At 40.3% G+C, this 25,250-nt stretch overlaps 1 protein-coding gene across 5 annotated transcripts in view; it reads left to right on the top strand.

Moving 5' to 3' along the window:
• Positions 1 to 25,250, top strand: part of HECW1 (HECT, C2 and WW domain containing E3 ubiquitin protein ligase 1) — a 458,832-nt gene that overhangs the window by 367,687 nt on the left and 65,895 nt on the right. For all 5 annotated transcript variants that reach the window (NM_001265810.1, XM_015133529.3, XM_077994791.1 and 2 more), the window contains 3 exon segments: positions 8,406 to 8,540; positions 21,108 to 21,213; positions 22,124 to 22,220. In NM_001265810.1, coding sequence (NP_001252739.1) covers positions 8,406 to 8,540; positions 21,108 to 21,213; positions 22,124 to 22,220 — 338 coding nt within the window.

The raw sequence follows: 25,250 nt of genomic DNA, 5'->3' as shown, positions 1-25,250 counted from the left end.
AGCCTTAAAATAGAAACAATAATGCCTACATTGCCTTCATGATTTTACAACCAGATAAATAATAAGTTCATGAAGGAATGATTGATAATATCATGACAGATTAGTAGTATCTGCCATTCTTTCTCTTAATGTCCCCCAAAATAATCCAAGATCAAGATCGTTAAGTGGGGGAAATAAAAGAATATCTCATTGCCAAAGCCCATTGATGAGGGGAATAGATTGAGAAAAACATATTAGGACTGTGTCTCACAGGTTTCACCCTTGGAAAGGATATGCTGCACAGCAGGCTGAGAGTTAGGAACACAACTCCCTGAACAATGGGGTGGCCATAGCTCACTATGCAAAAGCCACCTTCATAGCTGTGCAGAGCAGGTCCTTGCCCCTCACCCTGGACAATCTGCTTCTTGCTTTATCTACAAATTCAAACATGGCAACATTTGCTTTTATTATCCACCTTGATAGGAAGTAGAAGGGCTGGGCAGAGCTGTTTGGTGTCTTTGAATGCATGGTCATCTCTACAAAGGGGACAGAGGCAAGGAGCTCAGAGCTCTGCTGCTTCAGGAGGACTGGAGCAAAGAACACACTGGCATCTGACTCATCTGCCATCTTCAGATTCTGAGAAAGGAGGACAGAGCCTTCTGCCCAATTTAATAGAGATTGCATGTGTGCCTTATGCCTCATTCCAAGTCTGAGCTGAGGGAGGCAGTCACCATCAGAGAGGTAGGGCGGTGGGCCCCATGGGTCCTATCTTGTAGCAGACATGAGGCCAAGGCAGCTTCTGCTAAGAAATGAATAAATAAAATGAGAAGGGGCCTAGGAAGAGACACTAGTGCAAGAAGCAAACAGAATCTTGGTCTGACAAAAAGCATGTCTCTTTTTTCAGAAAGCATATTCTTTCTCAGAAAGTATAATTTTCTTTGGAAAATAGAACTGTTTAAAAGACATCTATTCATCATCCATGAAATGGCACAGGAGCACATGACTTCTGTTATTAACCAAGAGGAAAAAGCCACAAACAGAAAACAAGCTGGGAGGAAACAGACATAGGTAGTCTGAAAATAGCTGTTTTAAGATTGCAGGGAAAAGCAAAAGGTAATAATAATAGCATAAGGATAAAACAGAGCAGCACTGATGCTGTGTGAAATGTCATCATGGATATGGCGTATGAACATGGAAACAGCCCCTGAAGCAGAAGGAAGGGACCAGATTTCCATCAGTGGAGGAGACGGTTAAAAAAAAAAAAGCAAAAACTGAAAAAAGAAAAAACTTATCTTCTCTATGCTTATCCTAACCATTCAAGTTAATGCCACAACCTTCCCTGACCCCTAGACCATGTGCTCCCCCATGTCACTTACACATTTATTAGGTTTATTGCTTATTGTCTGTTTCTTGTGGCAAGATTTTAAGCTTTTTGAGAATAGAAATCTTTGTTTTGCTCACTGATAAAACATCAAGAGCCAAGAATAATGCCTAGTATATAGTTGGCACTCAATAAATCTCTGTTGCACCAATGACTTATAGAGTTACCTGAGGGAAGAAACCAGAATACTAGGTACAGCAGGAATAATTAAATATTAATGTTAATTATATTAAATAAATATTAAATATTAAAATTAAAACGTTGCTGATTTAAAATAAATTATTTAGGTGAGCAGATTAATTGGGCTCACTGAATTACAGTAAAGGTAATTAAAATACATTAGATATCTACACATGTTCCGGAATGTCTTTAAATAGAAATTCTTTAAAACTCTTATCAACATGCAGCCATGATAATATAAAAGTTACCTACAAAAGAATAAAAATCAGACAAGCTTCAAATTTCCCATCCTACAAATGAAACTAGAGAAATCCACAGAGCAATGACTCCAAGATATTGATGAGAAAAGATTGTAGCCCAGTAGTCCTAAATACAGACAATGATTGTCATTCATGGGTGAAAACAGAAAAACAACCTCATGTGCAAAAGCAGAGCTTACCCTACTCTTTTACCCATCCTGATTGTTACAGTTTGATAGTTTGGATATGATTTGTTTGACCCCTTAAATCTCACACTGGAATTTAATCCCCACTGTGGCAGTGTTGGAGGTGGGGCCTAGTGGAAGGTGTTTGGGTCACAGGGACAGATCCCTCAGGAAGGACTGGTGCCATCCTTGCAGCAATGAGTGAGTTCTTGCTTATTAGTTCCCTCTAGAGCTGGTTGTTAAAAACAGCCTGGCACCCATTCCCTACCCGTACACTCTCTGGCTTCCTCTCTTACCATGGGATCTCTGCACATGCTCCCCTTCACCCTCCATCGTGAGTGGAAGGAAGCAGCCTGGGGCTTTCACCAGACGCCCAGTCTTCCAATCAGCAGGATCATGAGCCAAATAAACCTTCTTTCTTTAGAAATTTCCTGGTCTCAGGTATTCCTGTATAGCAACACAAACACACTAAGACACTGATGAAACACCAAAAGCCATTCTCCAGATGGATCACTAACAAATCAAAGCACGACATTAATAGTGAAAAAATGATGGTATATAAAGGACTAGTGGTGAGTATTTAAATCAATCAAATACATAAATATAAATAAAAGTCATTGTTGTTAAAATGCTTTAAAACATATTGGAAAAGTCTAAATAAAATGTGTGAAAAGCTATATAATACAAATGGAATAGTTGTATAGTAACAGTCTGGATCGATGTCACCAGACTGGAATTAAAAAAAAAAAAGTAAGGAAGTGAGAAGAGGGAAGATGAGCAGGGGAAGGAAGGTTATGCTGAGTTACTAGTTGGGCTCAAGGGGAATAAAACTGGATCGTTTAAAAAACAAAGGCTCAATATAGTAATTTGACAAGCTTAAAAGGCACCTCTTTGTACCATTTAAAATAGAATTTTTCTCTTCCAAATTCCTTCAAAAGATAAAATCAAACAAAATAGAGTTTGTATGACAAAACACAAAAAACTGCAAAGAAAATGGAAACAATAAAAGTTAAGATAACAAGTAAGTAAGTAAAGTAAAAAAGTAAGTAAAGCCAAGCATAACAGTTATGGCAACAGGTGGAAACATGATAAACTTATGTACCAAAAGGAAAACACTTTCAGCTTTGGTAACAAACACATCCAGTTTACAAAAAGAAATACCTAAGAGGTGATTTAGAAAGTTTAGAAATAAAAGAATAAATATTAATGTAGTATGAAGACAGTAACAGAAAAACCAGTGGTGCAGTATTCATACAATACAAAGGAGAGTTTCAACCATAATCCTTAAATGGGGGTCAAAGAAATATTTAATATTAATCAATGGCACAATTAAGATAAAGATATAATAATCATGTACCTTATGAGCCAAATAATAACATATTATATTAAATAAAGAAAAATCAAGGAGAAATGAAAGGAGATGAAAGAAATACAGTTGTAGTAGGAAAATGTGTTTTACATCCATCAGTTTGACAGATTAAATAGACAAAATAATTTGAGATTTAAACAATATAACTTTATGTGAATGAAACATATTGATTCTTTTATTAGAAATAAAGTTTACATGAATGAACAAACAAAATGTGGTATATATCTGCAATGAAATGTTTGTCCTTACAAAGAAATGAAATTCAGACACACACTACAACATGAATGAACCTTGAAGACATTATGCTGAGTAAAATAAGCAAGACACAAAAGGATAAGAGTTATATGATTCCACTCATATGAGGAACCTAAAATAGTCAAACTTACAGAGATAGAAAGTAAACCAAGGTTACCAGGGGCTTGAAGGAGTAGAAAATGAGGAGTTATTATTTCGTGGATACAGTGTTTCAATTTGGGAAGGTGAGAAAGTGCTGGGGAAGGAGAGTGCCTATGGTTGCACAATCGTGAGAATTTATTATACTTAATGCCACTGAACTGTACACTTAAAAATGATTATCGTTTTACATATATTTTGCCACAACAACAAAAAAGAAAAAGGGCCCCCCAAAATAGAGTTGACAACTTCTTTTCATGATTATTTTTGTAAGTGGTGATATTCTACACTCCAAAGAAAACAAAAAAGCAGAATATAATCAGGTCACATCCTATGGTCATAAAGCAATAAAACTGAATTGTAGGTAAATTTAAGCACAATCATAAAAACAAAATCCTTGCCAGCTGGAAAGTAAAAGCAATGTTCTAGATGACTCTTGGATTTAAAATAAAATAAATACTTAGAAACCATTGAGAAATGTTGAAAATACATGTGAATAATACTTAATAAAATATAGAAAGGATATACTCAAAGACTTAGTAGCATTAGAGAATTTCAGTTGATTGCTTTAGGAAATGTTTTTAAAAATTACTTGATAAAAATTACTTATTTATTTATTTATTTAGTGAGACTGGGTCTCGCTCTGTCACCTAGGCTGAAGTGCAGTGGCATGATCACAGCTCACTGCAGCCTCAACTTCCTGTGCTCCAGCAATCTTCCCACCTCAGTCTCCCAAGTAGCTGGGACCACAGATGCACACCACTACGCCTAGCTTTTTTTGGTATATTTTTTGTATTTTTTTGGTAGAGACAGGTTTTTGCCATGTTGCCCAGGCTAGTCTCAAGCTTCCAAGCTCAAGAGATCCACCTGCTTTGGCCTCCCAAAGTGCTGGGATTACAGGTGTGATGAATACACATTCATATTTTAAAAACAAATACCCTTGGTCAACTAAGAATGTAAATATGTTTTCGTGACCTAATAAAGCCTCCTTTAAAACAATGGACATCTTATTGTACAATTGGGCCTAGTAGTTTTCCCTTAAAAATCAAGAATAAGAAAATATTTCAACCACCACTTATTTAACGTTGTTCTAGAAATACTCACCAATATTACAAAACAGGAGGTAAAAATGAAAGAGTCCTCCTAAAGAAGGAGACAAAATTAACATGATTTGCAATTAAAAATCAAAGAGGATATACTTAAAAGAGTCATTTATTTGATGGAAGCATTTAATGTGATGAGCAGACAAAAAGTAAATACACAAATAATAACTTTCCTGAGTACCAGCAATGAAGGGTTATAAAACATTATAGGAAAAGATGCACTCAGAATAGCAACAGACAATATTAAATACCTATAAATCATCTTAACCAGAAAGATGTGTCTTTCAGTAAAACAACTACAAAACTGTACTATGAAGAAAATTCTTTAATAGACATGTTCAGAAATGGGAAATGGTTACACAAACTCTCACAAGGAATGAATTCTCTCCAAAATCATTTGCAGTCTCAAAGTGATTCTAAACAAAATCCTGATAGAACTATTTTTGGAACTCAATAAAATTCATATTAGTTCCTCTGGAAAAATGAAAGCAAACAGACAAGAATATGTAAGAAAATCTTGGAAAAGAAAGAGGAAACTTGCCCTACAGACGTTAACAATTGGAATAGTGCGGTACCAGTGAAAAGCCTCAGACCATTGGAACAAATAAAATATCCTGAAACAGACAGTAGTATTTATAAGAAATGTATTTATAATAAAACAATAGGAAATGAATGATTTGGAAAAATGAGCTCTCTGATAAAAAATATCAAACTATAACTTAATATTATACCAAAATAAGTTTCAGAAAGGTGAAAGATTTAGTGTTAACAATTAACTCACCTAAAGCTAGAAAAATATACTTAAACACTTAACTGAGCCCTGGAGAGAAATGATTGAGAGATTTGAATATATAGGAATATTAAAAATTCAGTGTATTAGAAAATAAAGCAAACAAAAATCAAAAGCAAATTTGAAAGCAGATGTATAACTTAGCACATGGATAATAAATAAGAAAACTTTAACATCCCAACAACAATAACAAAAAAGGGAACAGACATCACAGGCAATACACTAAGGAAGGAATTGACTAATTAGCCTGTAAGAAAATGTTTTTCTTTTGTAAATTCCCTGGGAAATTGTAATTCATCATTATTTACCATGTAACGTTTCTAAGAGTTCTTTCAAAATTAGTATTTGTGAGAGAATTATAAAGAGGAAGATTCATGAACTAATGATAACATGATAAATCTGAACAACTGTTGTGAAGATAGTTTATTGGTATGGATCAATAATCATAAATGTTTTTCTAACTTTAACCAAGTAATTAATTCAACTTTTAGAAATGCATACCAAAGAATTGCCACAGATACACAAATATAAGGAACCTATTTAATTTAATTTATAAACATCTCAGCATGTATTTGAATAATGAAAAGTCTATTTTTAATATTTATTAGTTTAGCTTACACTTGTGTGTTTAAAGTGCATGTTGATGCATTTTGTTTTTTCCCATTCCCAGTTAAGTCTCCTTCCAGTTCCTTGTATTTTTTACATCACTAGTGTCATTTTTTGAGTCCTCTACCAATTTTTCAAGGGTATATCATCTTCAGTTCCAATTGAACATACAGCCCTTTTTGAATCTGTGTGGGTTGCTGTCTTGGGGAATTTTACTGCAAGTCACAAATATTGATTCTCATGATATTAGAAGTGTTGTTATTTACCTTTTTCCTGGGGGGTATATTTTTGTCTCAATAAACCACTTCCTGTATGAGTTTTTATAAAGCTCTTTAAACTTCTTGTTTACAATGACATCCAGTAGTTGAAATTATAAGCTTACACCTTCCAAGAATAATTTCTAAATCTGTATAAAATTTATTTAACTACTTTTGTCAGGTTAACCTAAAAATATCTAAAACTAGCATTGATTGAGGTCGTTTAAAGCTGATATGACTTCACCAAATGTTACTGTTCATTGAAAAGAGAGTAATTAAAAAGTTGTCTTATGGTACAAAGGGTTTGTTGGAAAAAAAAAAAGGTAATAATTTTCTTTTTTATGAGAGATAAATTTAAAGAACAATGTTGCTGTATATTGGAATATATACAGTAATCAGACATGGCACAAGGATTTATATTCAAGAGTGTTTGGCCGGGTGCGGTGGCTCATGCCTGTAACCCCAGCACTTTGGGGAGGACGAGGCAGGCAGATCACCTGAGGTCAGGAGTTTGAGACCAGCCTGACCAACATGGAGAAACCTCGTCTCTACTAAAAATACAAAATTAGCTGGGCATGGTGGTGTGCGCCTGTAATCCCAGCTACTTGAGAGGCTGAGGCAGGAGAATCACTTGAACCCAGGAGGCAGAGGTTGCAGTGAGCTGAGATCGTGCCACTGCACTCCAGCCTGGGTGACAGGCAACAAGAGTGAAACTCTGTCTCAAAAAAAAAAAAAAAGTGTTCATTGAAGCATTATTTTAAAATAGTAAAAAACTCAAATGTCTGACAATTAAGAGTACTAAAATTAATTGTTATACTTCCATCAAACTTCATATCATGTAGTCATTAAAATTCTCTGTTAAAAGAATACTTAATAATTTAGGGAAATATTTACAAAATAGTAAGTGAAAAAATGTGGAGAAAATATGTATATATTTGTATGTACGGAAAAGAAAAAACCGAGGAGAAAAAAATCAAAATATTTTGGTGATTATCTTTAGACTCTGATATTTGGGGTGATTTTTATTATCTTCTTTCTACTTTTTTATCTTTTTAAAGTTTTTTCTCAGTGAAAATATACACATTCTGTAATTTAAAAAAACATTTATCTTAAATGTAAATAAAATACTCTACAAATTAATTACTAGTGTTATCTTAACCCAGTAAAGAATCTATTGCTGTCATTTGCCATGTTGAATAAAGTATTATAGTCACTACTTAGAAACTCCATGAACCATGTAGAGTGCTTATCTATGACTGATACTGCTTCATTCAGCTACTGAGCAAACAGGCACAGTGTCCTGTTCCCCATCTAGATCAGTGGTCTCCAACCTTTTTGACACCAGGGACCAGTTTTGTGGAAGACAATTTTTCCATGGATGGCAGGGTAGGCGATAGTTTTAGGAAGACTCAAGCATGTTACATTTATTATCACTTTATTTGTATTATTATTACATAATAATATATAATGAAATAATCCTATAGCTCACCGTAATGTACAATCAGTGGGAGCCCTGAGCTGGTTTTTCTGTGATTAGATGCTGCCATCTGGGGGTAATGAGAGATAGTGACAGATCATCAGGCATTAGATTCTCATAAGGAGTGTGCAACCTAGATCCCACACATGCGCAGTTCACAATGGGGTTTGCGCTCCTATGAGAATCTAGTGGCACTGCTGATCTGACAGGAGGTGGAGCTCAGGTAGTAATAATGCTCACTCGCCCGTGGCTCACCTCCTGCTTGCAGCCTCCTTTAGCCTGAACTAGATAGATGAGTTTTGAGTAGATTAAAAAAGGAAGTAGGGTGTAGGGGAGGCTGGGCAGAAATAAACCTGAGGCTTGGGCCCTGTAGCACTCCTGTATATTACTGACTCCATTTTGGCCTTTTCTCACACATGGTGCTTTTTTCACTGGTCTGTTTACAGTCTTTTTTCGTGGACCACAACAGTCGAGCTACCACTTTCATTGACCCCCGAATCCCTCTTCAGAACGGTCGTCTTCCCAATCATCTAACCCACCGACAGCACCTCCAGAGACTCCGAAGTTACAGCGCTGGAGAGGTAACCCTCCCTACACCCCACCCTACTGTTCACCGGTCACAGTCTCTGCCTCTTCCATGGGGACAGAACAATTCTTTAGTGGTTAGGATCTAGGGTTGCCTGCGCTGGAAGAGACTAAGCCATATGCACCCTGCTCTGTAGAAGAATAATGACTGGGATGCCCTCTTAACACCCCAGACCTTCACCCTGTCTCTACTAAAAAAAATACAAAAAATTAGCCGAGCGTGGTGGCAGGCACCTGTAGTCCCAGCTACTCGGTAAAAGGTAACTGTCTTCAGTTACCTTTTCTGCCTTGCCTTTTGTCCCACACAATCACCACTACTAAAAACCTGTCTAGTTGAAAGGAAACTGAAAATGCAATGTCGGGAGATCCCTACACTTATAGCTGGAGCTGTGCCTCCTGAGGCCTGTCACGTGTGAATACATGGAACTGCTATGTTATGTCTGACTAACTTTAAACTTCTACCTCTCCATAACATCCTAGAAAATACTTCAATAATGTATCCATGGACTAGAAACTAGGGGAAATTAACCAGGCCACAGGAAGTGGTGCTCTATTCCTACTCTATTCCCACTCTACCATGTGCTCTTTCCTTGGCAGCACTTTGTGGCTACCGTGAAGGGCTAAGCATCACTTCATTGCTTTTCTGAATTAGTATCTATATTCCATACTCTTCCTGTCCTTCTTTCTTGAGCCAAAACTCAAAACATAGCTCTTTGTTTGCTCCTGATCACTTCCTGACAATATCATGAGCAAATGTCTTTTTAGGTCCTAACTGACATTTCCCAAGTATCTGTGCCTTCTTTTTGTGGAAACCACCAGGATCTCAAGAGATGTGGCCTCTGAAAACTACTTCCCACAAAACAGCTTTTAGAATTGGATTATAATAAGGTTAAAAAATGAAAAACATGGTGTAGGAAGGAAAGGAATATATGTGTATGTAGGTGAGGGAGTTTGTGTGTGTGTGTGTGGGTGTATGCATGTGTGTGTGGGTGTATGCATGTGTGCGTGTGTGTATGCATATGTGTGTGTGTGTGTGTGTATATATATGGAGAGAGAGAGAGAGAGAGAGAGATACTTATATCCCACAGTGAGTCATTCCAGGGAGAGCCAGGGAGTTTGTCTCCAGAGAAACTGGGAAGATAACAGTTCACCCTGCAGCCACCTCCTCCAGATAGCAAACATAAGTCTCAAGGGAAGAGCCTATTGTTGATGTATTGGCACCAGTTATTTACCACTGTTTCAGGAGTCCTCTGCATACTCTGAGAAACGTAACTGTTTCCAACCAGTGGCATTCATGGCTTAATGCCAGTGTGATAAAATGAATTTTTTTTCATGGAGCCGTCTTAAGTATCATTGTTTCAGGAGACTGCTGAAAGCATGCTAAATCTTTCTTTCTTCATATACATAAGGTATATGTGACCAGGCAGAGAGGAAGTACTACACATCCCTGAGCATTACATGGGTGTCAGGATTTGCTAGATGCGGATGTGTTCACAGACTACGGAAAGCAATGCCCCAGCTTCCCAGTTCAACATGCATAGTCTCTCTCCCTGGTGGCATTCCTGTAACACTCCACAAACTACAAGGTGGATTGTCTTGAGATTATAGGGAATAAATTCAAAATTCTTCATGAACTTGAATATACCATTTAAATTTACTTAAAACGTTCAAGCTCTTTAATCTCATTAAGAGAATTTCAGTATCCACATAGGGTAACTACATGTGATAAAGTAGCTGAGTACTGCAGACAGATTCACTGCCAATAACAAAAACTTCGGTTGTGCAAGATGAGTTCCCTAAAATACAGATCTCTTACAATGACAAGAAAATAATCTGAAATATAAATATTTAAAACCTTTCTAACTGAAATAACAAGACTGAAACCATGGACACCACTTGCATTACCTGTTTTAAAACATGTGTTTGATGGGATTGAATAGCCCAAATAGAGTGAATTTAATATCATTTAAATCATTAATATCATTTGCCATAACATGTATGGCAAAGTGCCATCTGTATCAGTTAAGATCTAGCCGGGGCCGGGCACGGTGGCTCACACCTGTAATCCCAGCACTTTGGGAGGCCGAGGTGGGCAGATCACGAGGTCAGGAGATCCAGATCATCCTGGCTAACACGGTGAAACCCCGTCTCTACTAAAAAAAAATACAAAAAATTAGCTGGGCGTGATGGCGGGCGCCTGTAGTCCCAGCTACTCGGGAGGCTGAGGCAGGAGAATGGCGTGAACCCGGGAGGTGGAGCTTGCAGTGAGCTGAGAGAGTGCCACTGCACTCCAGCCTAGGCAACAGAGCGAGACTCCATCTCAAAAAAAAAAAAAAAAGAACTAGCTGGAGGACTCTAACACATACGATGAAAGGGCGTTGCTGTGCAATAGCCATCTGTCTGCTTCCTAATGCATCCACCCTGACTGTTCGTCACATTTCCAAACCTCATCCATCCCTGTGCCCATCCTCTCTCTTCTGGTAGCTTTTGACTGACACAAGGGGACACTAAGAAAAGCAACAGAGAGAGAAGCCAAGAGGCAGAGGGTATCTGATCCAGAGGCAGTGCACCAGAGAAAACAAAGACTCGGCCTCTAAGAAAATAAATATGTGGTTCCTCCCACTGCAAGAGCCCTCAGCCTAGGGACAAGGAGACAGAGGGACTCTGGTATCAAAATAGAGGGGAGTGGGTGGTAGGAAATGTTGACTGCATTTGCTGTGATGTGATTTTGCTCAGTGAAAATTGATTCCATGCTTGGCTTGCTATGAGCACTGTGGAATGCAAAGTATGAGACAATCCCTGCCTTGGAGAAGTTTGTATTCCATTTTTGAAGCCAGGCCAAAAATACATACAGAGTTAAATAACAAGAGAAATCAGAATATGGTTGAGTGGCAAGAGAGATGTTAGGATAAGTGCCACAAAAGTTCAAAAGAAACCAAAGAAAAGTATCTTTTAAAATAAGGCACCTGGCATGCCTGTAATGCAAACACTTTGGGAAGCTGAGATGGGAGGATCGCTTGAGCCTAGGAGTTTGTGACCAGCCTGGGCAGCATGGCGAGACCCTTTCTCTACAAAAAATTTAAAAATTAGTCGGGTGTGGTGGCTTGCGCCTGTGGTCCCAGCTACTTGGGAGGCTGAAGTGAGAGGATGGCTTGAGCCTGGGAGGTAGAGGCTGAAGCAAAATGTGTTCACACCACTGCACTCCAGCCTGGGCAACAGTGCAAGACTCTGTCTCAACAAAACAAAACAAATAATAAAATAAAATAAGGTACCTGACTCGAACTTGAAAACTGGTAGAATAGCTACAAAGGATGGGGAAGGCAAGCCTTACAGAGCACAGCCTAAGCAAAGGTGCAGAGGTCGGATTGAGAAAGGCTCACAGAGAGACAGTGACTAGTTCAGTCTGAGCTGAGCAGCAGGTCCCCGCTTGCTGTGCCTTGGTTTTCAGAAAACTTTAGTGCCGCATGGAAGAGTTGGAACTTTTTTAAGGGGCCACTGAATGAATTTGAGGAAAGTAATTGAATCAGCCATTGTTTCAGGGTGAAATAATCTCTAAAACACATTTTGAGAGATAAGGAAAGACTCTTGGCATTTGGGGCAGGACAATTCTCTGATGTGTGGAATCGTCCCATTACATGGCAGGACGTTTTTTTCCTGACCCCATCCATTAAATGTCAGGAGTGCCCCCACTTCCCTAGTCATTATGACGAAACAAAAACAGAACAGCCCCCCAGCACTTCCACACACCCATAGATGGTAGTATTACCCCAGTGAAGAACCATTGCTTTACAGTCTAGTAAACTGAAATACCAAGAGCTCACTTCACACAGGGAGTTCAGGACCACAGCTCAGGTTTCCCAACAGCCATCCATGCAAACTCATTTTTTTGTTGTTGTTGTTGTTGAGATAGAATCTCGCTCTGTCACCCAGGCTGGAGTGCAGTGGCACAATCTCGGCTCACTGCAACCTCTGCCTCCTGGGTTCAAGTGATTCTCCTGCCTCAGCCTCCCAAGTAGTTGGGATTACAGGCATGCACCACCATACCTGGCTAATTTTTGTATTTTCAGTAGAGATGGGGTTTCACTATGTTGGCCAGGCTGGTCTCGAACTGTTGACCTCAAGTGATCTGCCTGCCTCAGCCTCCCAAAGTGCTGGGATTACAGACGTGAGCCACCACGCCCAGCCACAAACTTATATTTTTAAAAGAAGACCATGAAAGCCAAGAAGAGGAAGGGCTGTGGCAAAGAGGGATTCGAGAGAGGCCTGCTGGAGACCACTGCCACAATCAGATGGAAGGGGATGAGGCCGAGTTGAGGTGACAAAGAGGGAAAACAAAGGGCAGCCCGTGGGGAGAAGCCTCAAGGAAGTCGGGGGGTGTGGAGGAAAAAGTCACTAGGACTTCAGTCTGCAGACAGGCATTCCAGCTCCAGCATGTCCACAGAAGAGCTGGGTATCAATCATTGTTCATTCCTCCCCTGCTAGGGACCCCAGCTTCCTCTGCAAATGGGTGACCACTAACGTGTGTTCCAGCTCTGTGATTCTCAGAGTCTGTGGGGCTTGATTCCACGTCTTCAGGACCGCGTAACTATGAGTCCCATTAACAGCACAGAGCTAAGAGGAGCAGGAAAGGCAGGAGGGGAGGATGGCAGGTTTGTCTTTAGGCAGGTTGATAATGTGTGTGAAAATAGCAGGATAGGCCGGGTGCGGTGGCTCAAGCCTGTAATCCCAGCACTTTGGGAGGCCGAGGCAGGCGGATCACGAGGTCAGGAGATGGAGACTATCCTGGCTAATATGGTGAAACCCCGTCTCTACTAAAAATACAAAAAACTAGCAGGGCGTGGTGGCGGGCGCCTGTAGTCCCAGCTACTTGGGAGGCTGAGGCAGGAGAATGGCGTAAACCCGGGAGGCGGAGCTTGCAGTGAGCCGAGATCACGCCACTGCACTCCAGCCTGGGAGACACAGCAAGACTCCGTCTCAAAAAAAAAAAAAAAGAAAATAGCAGGATATCTGATTAGATATGACAGTTCAACAGCTGGAAATATGAGACTCAGGAATCATCAATGGGTTATTTCCACAATCCATTGTTTTTCTGTGTCCTGTATCACAGGCAACAGGGAATTAAGCTATAGGTATTTCTTAGACTACAATTTACAAGTGTGGGTATTTTCTGTTCACCTACATAAGCCATTCTCTTGAGTGTTATTCAGCAGTTGATTTTTTATAAATTGCATGTAAGGACAAAATTAAAGTGAGTTTCTATATTAAGGATCCTAAATGGTAAAATGTTTTTCTCCAAACCCCAATGGCAGATTATTAATAGAAACATTGGTAAAAATCTTTTGGATTGTCCTTTACCTCACCTGGAAAATTTTCAGACAGATTCCTGAAAGCAGTTATTACAAATAGAGGATTTATACGTAAAAAGATAGTTACTTGACACTTTGACTTGCATTTTAATGCGGAGGCACATCTGTCTGCAATATATTCAAGCACCAGCAAAGTAGGACTTACCGCTCCTCAGAATGTGTGACCAGAATAGGTCACAGATAAGTGGAGTGCTATGAATACTGGATCCCATCTTAGCAAAGAAATCATAAAAGGGTAACACATTTGCCTTGTCTACACTGCAATTCCTAATATAAGTTGACATCAATAAGGAAGGATAAGCAGAGCACATACTTTTCATTTCTTTTGCCATCTTATCTTGGTCAGGTTAGAAAATCGTTAGTCATAGAAAATTTCTGGAAGGTACACACCCAAAAAAAAGCTTCACAGTGACTGCCTCAAGAAAGGGCAAGAGTCTAACAGGGAAGAGAAACCTGCTTCTCACTTTAGAAGCAGAAGTCACTCTTAGTCATTCTTTGCCACGAGCTTCTTTGATGGCAAAAGTCATTTCATTGGCTCTGGTGACATGGAGGAACCTTCATTCAGGAAGCTTGCTTTTGGGGAGAGTAATCACTGCATTGCTTCTTAAAATCAGTCATTTTCCTCTTGGTTCAATATAACCTGCACTTGGTCACAGGTTTGGCTGGAAGTTTGTAAAATTCAGACAACTTTGAACATAAACTTTTTAATTACAGTCATACATCACTGAACACCAGGGATACATTCTGAGAATGTTGTTGTTAGGCAATCTTGTCATTGTGGACATCCTAGAGTGCACTTACACAAACCTAGATGGTACAGCCTACCACACACCTAGGCTGTACGGTATGGCCTATGGCCCCCAGGCTGCAAACCTGTACAGCATATTAACTGTACAGAATCCTGTAGGCCGTTGTAACACAATGGTATTTGTGCCTCTAAACATATCTAAACATAGAAAAGGTGAAGTAAAAATACAGTATGAAAGATTTTTAAAATAGTATACCCGTATAGGACACTTACAGTGAATGGAGCTTGAAGGACTGGAAGTTGCTCTGGGAGAGTCAGTGAGTGAGTGACGGTGAGGCCTAGGACATTACTCTGCACTACTGTAGAATATAAATACTGCGCACTTAGGCTACACTAAATTTTTTTTATTATTATACATTAAGTTGTGGAGTACATGTGCACAATGTTCAGGTTTGTTACATAGGTATACATGTGCCATGTTGGTTTGCTGCATCCATTAACTCGTCATTTACATTAGGCATTTCTCCTAATGCTCTCCCTCCCCCCACCAACCCGACTACAGGCCCCTGTGTGTGATGTTCCCCTCCCTATGTCCATGTGTTCTCATTGTTCAACTCCCACTCATGAGTGAGAACATGCGGTGTTTAGTTTTCTCTTCTTGTGTTAGTTTGCTGAGAATGATGGTTTCCAGTTTTATCCATGTCCCTGCAAAGGACATGAACTCATCCTTTATTATGGCTGCATAGTATTCCATGGTGTATATGTGCCACATTTTCTTTATCCAGTCCATCACTGATGGGCATTTGGGTTGGTTCAGTTTTTTTTCTTTTTTTTTGAGAATGAATCTCACCTTGTCTCCCAGGCTGGAGTGCAATGGCATGATCTCGGCTCACTGTAACCTCCTCCTCCTGGGTTCAAGCGATTCTCCTGCCTCAGCCTCCTGAGTAGCTGAGGCTACAGGCACACACCACTACACCCGACTAATTTTTTGTATCTTTAGTAGAGACGGGGGTTTCACCATGTTGGCCAAGCTGGTTTCGAACTCCTGACCTCGTGATCCACCTGCCTTGGCCTCCCAAAGTGCTGGGATTACAGGCATGAGCCACCGTGCCTGGCCTAAATTTATTTTTTTTTTAAAGCGATTATACCATGATGTTATGACAGCTATGACATGACCAGGTGATAGGACTTTTTCAGCTCTATTATAAGCTTATGGGAACACCATTGCCTATGCATCCATTGTTGACTGAAACATCGCTATGCGGCACATCGCTATATGAACGATAAGTAATGAATGCAGAATACAGACACAGATGGAAAAGCATAATTCCCCATCTGGAGACACTGGTACACATAAACATAAAGACATTAGATCATGTTGTCTATGGTTCTATATCCTAGTGCCTTGTAGACAATTTCCACACCATTAACATTTTTCTGTAATGTTTTATCACATGGATCTACCATCATTTAACGCAAGCCTTTCTTGAACATGATGTTTATTGCCTGCTTTTAATTATAAAAATATTGAACAACTCAAATATCTCTCTTTTGTTTCCTTCAGATAATTCTGACAACTTTGTTAATGATCCGTTTTCAGAACACAGAAAGAATCTAGAGATGAATGTAAATTCGTCCTTTGAGCCCTTCCTGTGAACTTGCTACATTTTTTTTATCATCAAGTCTCCAGTGTTTGCAGAGAGAGGGTTAGCTGATTATTAACCCAAATTCAGTCTAAAACATACAATTTTCAATCACAGCTTTAAGGAAACCCACAAGGGTACATTCCCAAACTGCAGCGCTGAAGAGCAGCTTGTTTACCAGTTGCTGAAAACTATTTTCTGAGGATATCTATTTTGTTTTGTCTGGAGAGCCAAATGTTTGAAGTTTTCACATTTACAATTATGATGAAAGCTATCAATATCAAAAGAAAAAGAAATCCTAAAAGTAGTCCCTACCACAAACTGGGTTTTACCCAATTATGGAAGAGTTGTCACAGCATGTCTGGGGAGAGGCAGGCCACCAGGGCCTCTCTCTCCCCTCGCTCGCCGTTACCACATGTGCCCACATGCACACACACACCCCCAAGAAACTAAATAAGACCAAAGGGGTCAAGTGCCAGGACATTAGAGTCATGTCATTTTGGTTTTAAATGGAAAATCAGTCCTGTAGTCATTTTCTGACCTTAGGGAAAAAAAGCAGGCCCGGGATGGTAGCTCACACCTGTAATCCCAGCACTCAGGGAGGCCAGGGCAGGAGGATCTCTCGAAGCCAGTAGTTCAAGACCAGCCTGGGCAACATATCAAGAACCCATCTCTACAAAAACATTTTCAAAATTAGCTGGGCACAGTGGCGTGTGCCTGTAGTCACTGCTACTCAGGAGGCTGAGGCAGGAAGATTGCTTGGGCCCAGGAGTTTGAGCCTGTAGTGAGCTGTGATTGCACCACTACACTCCAGCCTGAATAACAGAGACTCTGTCTCAAAAAAAAAAAAAAAAAAAAAAAAAAAAGAAAGAAAAAGAAAAAAAAGAAAGGAGAAAAGAAAAAAGGTCAGGCATAGTGGCTAAAGCCTGTAATCCCAGCACTTTGGGAGGCCAAGGTGGGCAGATCACCTGAGGTCAGGAGTTTGAAACCAGCCTGGCCAACATAGCAAAACCCCATCTCTACCAAAAATAGAAAAATTAGCCAGGCGTGGTGGCACACACCTGTAATCCCAACTACTCGGGAGGCTGAGGCATGAGAATCACTTGAAGCCGGGAGGCAGAGGTTGCAGTGAGCCAAGATCGCACCACTGCACTCCAGCCTAGGCAACAGAGCGAGACTCCATCTCAAAAAGAAAGAAAGAAAAAAAAAAGCCATCTTGGCATCATGTTTGCAGTGAGATTCAAATCAGTCACTCAGTTGCTGTCAGACGTCCCTCAGGATGGATTGTTTAGTACCACTGCCGGGCTTCAAGGATCCTGGCACATACTAAATCCTAGTTCAAACTTAGACCCTCAGAATTTCCTCCAGCCCTGCCTGAAACTGTCTTCATCACTGTCCATTCCTGGGCCCCTTGTTGGAGAAGAGTGTTTCTATCCAACCCTCCTGTCCTCCAGGCTCTGGTCTATGAGCCATCCAGTACCAACCAACCTTTTGCAGACATTTCTGTGGCTCAGGGACGCAACAAGCCCTATCTCCCCCTGTGTTATTTCCTCTATCACATTCGTATTAAGCCTGAAGAATGTTGGTCAGTCAGTCATCTGCCTTTGGGCTAGCTGGACTGCAGCTGGTTTCTGAAGTTTTTCAATCTGGCTTAGTTTTACCCATGAGTGGGTGACCTCAGAAGTAGGCACCATTAATGAATTTCCTGTGAGGGCCAGGAATAGAAGTGAGCCTCTTTCTGTTTCAACGCCTTATTCATTTCTGGGTGATGCCCTGACAGTTAGACACTTTCACTCAGGGCGAGACAACAAATGTCTCCTGAGCTCAGTGCACAGCCAAGCCTTCCTGAGCTCAGCGAGCAGATCTGGCTGTTTCCCAGTTTCGCTCTGTAATTTATCACTTAGATAACCTTCAGCTGGTGGGTCTCTGCAACTCCTGTCTTTACAAGGTCAATAATATTTTAAATACACAGGAAGGCAAACTGACATGATTCCCTCCAAGAAAAAGAGGCTTATCATTTCAGTCCCAGAAAGCCTTTATGTATTTATTTATTTATTCATGGAGAAAAAAGAGAAGTATGAGGATTCAATACTGCATAGTTTATTGATCAGCAAACTTTTCTTTCATCTTTTGCTTTGTAAACATTTGAGACTGGAATGTGCTGCTGCAGAAATACCAGCTTCTAAACCCTGGTCTCTGGCTTTGCCAGCTGAGCAGAGTTGAGAGCTAATGACATCAAAGTGAGAAGTCCACCAAAGTGGCACAGAATCTATTCCCTTGTCCTTCAAGTAGCCATGGGCAATGAGAAGGACCAGGAGAGAAAACAGAAGCATCTGCATCTCTACCCAACTTCCAGAAGAGCAGCAAAGACTACCACATACAGAGAGTGAACTGGTGGCCCCTGTCCGCATACAAAGGATGTACTGGTGGCCACTGTCTGCATACAAAGGATGTTATCCTTGGGTGTGGAGTATGGAAGTGGGAACCAAAGGAAAATCAGCAATGCCTGTGTTCTTCATTAGGGATCGTTAAGTAATTTGCCCTACATTAGGATCTGCAATATCGCACATGGCCTATTCTTAAGTGGCCGTTTTGGAACTGACTTGTCTAGACTGTGTAGCACCGGTCCTCATCACCTTCCTAAAATCTGTGTGAGTGAGTTTTATGCTGGTCTCAGAGGGAGAATTGTCTTTCCTTTTTTTAAATCTGGATGTTTGAACTCTTTCTAGGTGTCTTACAAAGTTATCATCTGTTACATGAAATTAAACTTGGCTTGAGGATGCCTTCATACTTTTGAGTCGTTACGTAATGGATTGCCACCTCACTTGGGACATGAATTAACTGAAAGCCTAATTTGGGAGTATACTTTGGCAACAAAGGGTTGAGTCTCAGCCAGTCACAACAGCCAAGCTTCAGTCAATCGCAGGTGGCTAACTGATCAGACCATGTTCAAATAAGGCAAACGCTGAGCCGTAACCAGTCCAGCTGCTTCTGTACCACGCTCCCATTCCCCCTCCATAAATGCTGCCTGCCCGCGGTTGCAGAACGGTGCTCTCTCCACCCTTTCTGGTTCTGGTTCTGAGTGAGGACCACCCCATTCTCACACTGTTCTTTGCTCAATTAAACTCTGTAAATTTACTTTGTCTAAAGTCTTTATTTTAACACTTCAAAATTCTTAACTATTTTAAAGCCTATTTTAGCATACTTTGCCAAATATCATAGGATGAGTTACACTCTACATTCAATCCCATATATCTGGTGAATGTACTGCAATGTGGAAAATCTATAGTGCGTCTATAGATTTTAACATCTTACTCTGCGAAGGTCTTAAAAAACAAAATGTATGTAGAATCATAGTGAGAATGTCCATTATCATGCTCTAGAACTGCATAGTTTATTGATCAGCAAACTTTTCTTTCACCTTTTACAAAGGTGATGTTTTTAAATTTATAAAATTTAAAATTGAGCTAAGTTAGTTTTTTTTGTTTTGTTTTGTTTTGTTTTTGAGATAGAGTCTTGCTGTGTCACCCAGGCTGGAGTGCAATGGTGCAATCTCGGTTCCCTGCAATGTCTGCTTCCTGGGTTCAAGGGATTCTCGTGCCTCAGCCTTCCGAGTAGCCAGAATTACAGGCATGCGCCACCATGCCTGGCTCATTTTTGGATTTTTAGTGGAAACGGGGTTTCACCATGTTGGCCAGTCTCAAACTCTGGTCCTCAAGTGATCCACCCGCCTCAGCCTCCCAAAGTGCTGGGATTACAGGTGTGAGCTACCACACTGGCAAAATTGAGCTAATTTGGTTTAAAGTTACTCATCACAAGTATCAACTTTAAGCTAAGCAAGTTATTTATCTCTGAAGTTTTGTAAAAATGCTTAAGCAGGACCAAGATATTGGAAGCAGGCAGGCAGCATGGAAGGAGTAAATACGTTCTTTGCAGTCAAGTATTAGAACCCTGGTTACCTCTCTAATGGTTGTAAATCTGGGGAAACCTTACTTTTCCTGGATCCTCAGATTCCCTGTTTGTAAATTTTGGTTAATAATGCTTATCTTGCAGAATTTGTTAGGATATGTAAGATGCTATGTGAACAGAAGCCAGCACAGTGAATGCAATAACAGGCATTCAACAAAGAATGAATGTAATCAATAATATTTCAACAAGAAGTCCATTATACATTCAGTACTGAAGTTCAGTGCTACCTGTTGGAAAGTTATAGGCCTACCTTACCAATAATATTTATCTGGAATTTATCTCTCCTTAACAGATTTATGATGAGAAATGTTTCTTGAGCCATTCATTGTATTAATTTGATTAATATTCATGACTTTGGCATGATTACTTCTTTTTTTTTTGAGACAGAGCCTTGCTCTGTTGCCCAGGCCAGAGTGATCTCGGCTCACTGCAACCTCTACTTCCCAGGTTCAAGCAATTCTTCTGCCTCAGCTTCCCAAGTAGCTGGAATGACAGGCACCTGCCACCACACCTGGCTAAGTTTTGTATTTTTTAGTAGAGACGGGGTTTCACTATGTTGGCCAGGCTGGTCTCAAACTCCTGACCTCGTTATCTACCTGTCTTAGCCTCCCCAAGTGCTCGGATTACAGGGGTGAGCCAGATTGCTTTCTTAACCATAGTATAGCACATCATCAACTCTGCTTAGACACTTTTGTATGCTTTCTTTTCCATCATTTTATTACTTTTTCAACTTAGGTGACTTCAGAATCTTTTACCCCTTAGGCTGAAACATTGGTATCAAAAGACATCTGAAACTGATACAAATTTCTAATGCTTATGCTTTTATTCTAAAATTAGGCCTCAGAAGTTTCTAGAAACAGAGGAGCCTCTTTACTGGCCAGGCCAGGACACAGCTTAGTAGCTGCTATTCGAAGCCAACATCAACATGAGTCATTGCCACTGGGTATGTATCATGCTTCTTTGAGCCAGGGGCTCACAGAATACCAACACCTAGCCTTGATTTTTTGTTTGTTTTTCTGGTTTTTGTCAAAAAGCCTTTACTACTCAACATTCTGTGTTTCCTTTCTCCTCTTTTAGGATATAGTGCATTCCCTGACCCCTGCTCCCATTCTCCCCTCTGTCCTTTTCCCCTCTCCCTTCCTCCTCATCTCTCTGTTCCCCTCCCTCTCTTTTCTATTCTTTCCCAAACTCGTAGGTCCTTTCTTCCTTACTCTGTTCAGTGATTTGTTAACCCCGTGCACAAGAGCATGGTTTAAATAGGGAGGTGAATTTTACTGTTGCTAGACAGTTTTTAATGTATACCTCTCTTTCCACGTATGTATGACATAAAGTTTGCAGTCTCCATTCCTAATTTCAGCCACCTCTTTCCAAAACATATGCCACTGGTATCAAGGAAAATGAAATGAGAGCATCTAAAAGGTGTTTCCATTATCACTACTGGGAAATCAACACATGGATTTCTTTTCACTCATAAAGAATCTTTTACCATAACTGTGGCAAAATGACCAAGAAAAGTTAGAAGGAAGAGAGGAGAACTCCTCTTCTGGGAGAGCTATTTTGTTCTCCTTTACCTGTTCATGCAGAGATGCATTAATACCCAGTAAAGATCCTGAAGCGTTAAGGACAATTAACATAGATCTGGTTCACTTTTAGTTTGATCCCTTAAAAAATTATAATGCTATTATGTCCCATTTTAAAAGCTTTCAAGAGCTTGCATTTTTTTGATGAGTATGCTGCCTGCCCTTCAAATGCCTTCATTAATCCTGGTATCAAGCAGCCATTTTCCAATCATCAGAGTGATTATCTCCGGGCTGCAGACTCAACCACAACTCCTGTGCTTTTGTCTGTTTCAGCATATAATGACAAGATTGTGGCATTTCTTCGCCAGCCAAACATTTTTGAAATGCTGCAAGAGCGTCAGCCAAGCTTAGCAAGAAACCACACACTCAGGTAAGCCTCGCCCCTTACTCCCTGGAACTCTAGGTCTTTGCAGCCATTTTTCCTGGTGGGAAAACACCTCTGTGGAGAAGGAGCAGAAGCTTATTGTGCATTCTTTTTGTGCATTTAAACGAGAACTTGAATCCTCAAGATGAAGGGTTCGGGGTTCCTGTATTCTGGGAAATGGCATCATCAGAGATGGTCATATTATCAGATTACGTATTATTTATATGGTACTGAAATGATTTCCATTGACTTGGAGGAAAGGACAGGAAGGAAACAAAATAGCTTCCATTAAAAAATTATTTATGCACAGCACCATGTAAATTACTTTTAGTTTTGAAATATAATTGTTGAATGGTAAACCAAATATTGAGTGGTCATGTTCGAAAATAAACAAGCAAACAAAATGTTTCCTGTGTGTTCTAACTACTTACATCTTATTCTTCATCAGGGTCATTTTTTGAACAAGTGCCCCTGAAACTCTGAATCACTTCATGTGGAAGGGATAGCGATCTAAAATGATAAAAAGAGAAAATATTGCCCGAACTTAAATCCTGCTTTCTCACCAAAATATTCACACATCTTTTTGCTTTGGTTTACTCTGCTACATTCCAAAAACTGGAGAGGCATGGGGGTTAAGAGCACATCCCTTTGACATTTGAATTCTTACTCCAACAGGTAGGGACTATTGATGGAGGTGTGTTATTCAACCCTCTGCCCTTAGTCTCCTAAATGGAGGTCACAAAGTGGGCATGGTTGCGATACTTACATGAGGATGTGTAAAGGTTAAGGCAGGGCAAGCGAGAATCCCAGCAATGGCTGCATTTCATTCTTCCCTGCCCATGTGGTGCAGTCTTGTGAATGGGGCTGATACCTGCGATACTCTACTCTGACTTCCTCGGGGAATCGCTAACAGCTTCAAGTAGGCTCTTTGCTTTTCAACCCTTGCCACTCCTGCCAGAATGGATCATTCACCATTCTTTCCCCTCCAGCACCCCCTCTTTGACACCTCTTTTCCCTGTATTTTCACTCTGTAAATTAGAGCCACTACCCTCCCAGCTGTCCCTGATCTCCTCTCCTCCCTCTTCTTCCACCTCCACATCTAAACATTCACCTCCTCATACTCTCTCCTCCATCCTCGTTTTCTCTTCTCCCTGCCATGGTTCAAGTTTAGGTGCTCATCGTTTCTCTTCTGGACCATACAGGGGTTTCTCCTAAAATATTCCCTATCACCCTATCATAACCAAGTGGCCTACTTAAAGCATAGATTAAATCATGTCCTCCCTACCCTTCAAGAAAGCTTTCATGGTTTCCATCACATATGAAATAAAGTCAGTATTTTTGTTTGTTTGTTTTTGAGACAGAGTCTTGCTCTGTTGCCTGGGCTGAAGTGAGGTGGTACAATCTCAGCTTACTGCAACCTCCGCCTCCCAGGTTCAAGCAATTCCTGAGCCTCAGCCTCTTGAGTAACGGGGACTACAGGCACGTGCCACCACACCCAGCAAAATTTTGCTAATTTTTGTATTTTTAGTAGAGATGGGGTTTCCACCATGTTGGTCAGGCTGGTCTCAAACTCCTGACCTCAAGGGATCCACCCATTTCAGCCTCCCAAAGTACTGGGATTACAGGTGTTAGCCACCTTACCCAGCCTGAAGTCAAGATTTCTAAGCACAATGTCCATGGTCTCCAAAGTCTGGCTCTAACCTAACTCTCTATCCTATGCTAAGCTTTTCCTTCACCACCTCCACCACACAGGCTGTGTACCCTCCTGCCTTTGTCTTTCCGGGAATGACTTCCCTGTTAAGGACCTCTCATCCCATTTTAAAGGCTCAGATCAAAAGCAAAAATTTGGTGATCTAGGCAGGCTTTAGTATTTCTTTTCTTTGGCAGGGGTGGGAACTTCCTGATGTTGCCAAGGCATTTGTGGTTTTTTTTGGTTTTTTTGTTTGTCTGTTTTTAATTTTTTTATTATACTTTTATGTTCTGGGATAAATGTGAAGAACGTACTGGTTTGTTACATAGGTATACATGTGCCACGGTGGTTTGCTGCACCCGTCAACCCATCATCTACATTAGGTATTTCTCCTAATGCTATCCCTCCCCTGGCCCCCTATCCCCTGACAGGCCCTGGTGTGTGATGTTCCCCTCCCTGTGTCCATGTGTTCTCATTGTTCAGCTCCCACTTATGAGTGAGAACATGCAGTGTTTGGTTTTCTGTTCTTACGTTAGTTTGCTGAGAATGGTGGTTTCCTAGTATTTCTTTTGTCCTGCTTTGATAGCATGCTTTTTGTGCCTCAAAGATATTTTTAGATCTCTCGTATTCTGTCATTTACTTGTGTCTCCCTACAGCACTCTAAGCTCTTTAGAGCAAGGCCTTTCTCTTCCTTGTCTTTGTGCCCACTCTGCCCCTTAGAACCGGGTCCTCTACTTTGAAACTAGGAAACACCAATTACTTTTAGAGTGAATGAAAGATCTTTAGCATGAACCAATGATCTTTAGCATGATGAATGGTCACTTCCATTTATGTTCAACTCTTAAGAAGTCTGTCCCCAAGTTCATTACTGTACTGCTGCAGAAGACAGGGTCACATTCAACCACCTGGGTCATTCATTCATGGACTGCTCTTTGACTCACCTAACAACCTAAGGGAATTTTCAAGGGATTTCCAGGGGAGTTGTATTATCTTAAGGGTTTTTGACGCATGGTTGTTCTTGAACATTCTTTACATTACTGATTCTACCACTAAGTAGTGAGTTCACTGCTTGCTTTTTGGAAGAATTTCAACTCACCAAAGACACAAAAGTCTCATTTTAATCATTAGAAAAGTTTTTTTTTTAAGTAATTCCCTATATAAATGAGTGGAATATATTTCCAAAGGGCAGTAAACTGTTTTCAGCCCTATCATGTATCACATTATAACAAAATCCAAGAAACTTTAAATGTTTTGTTGCAATATGGGATTGTATAATTATGATTTTGCAGAGCTGGGGTAACTTGAAATTGGGCCACGTTGGAATTGGAAAAACAACTTGGAAATTA

Source organism: Macaca mulatta, chromosome 3, assembly GCF_049350105.2.
Source record: "Macaca mulatta isolate MMU2019108-1 chromosome 3, T2T-MMU8v2.0, whole genome shotgun sequence".
Taxonomy (NCBI): Eukaryota; Metazoa; Chordata; class Mammalia; order Primates; family Cercopithecidae; genus Macaca; species Macaca mulatta.
Note: the sequence above shows the minus strand (reverse complement) of the source record. Positions and strands in the feature narration are given on the sequence as shown.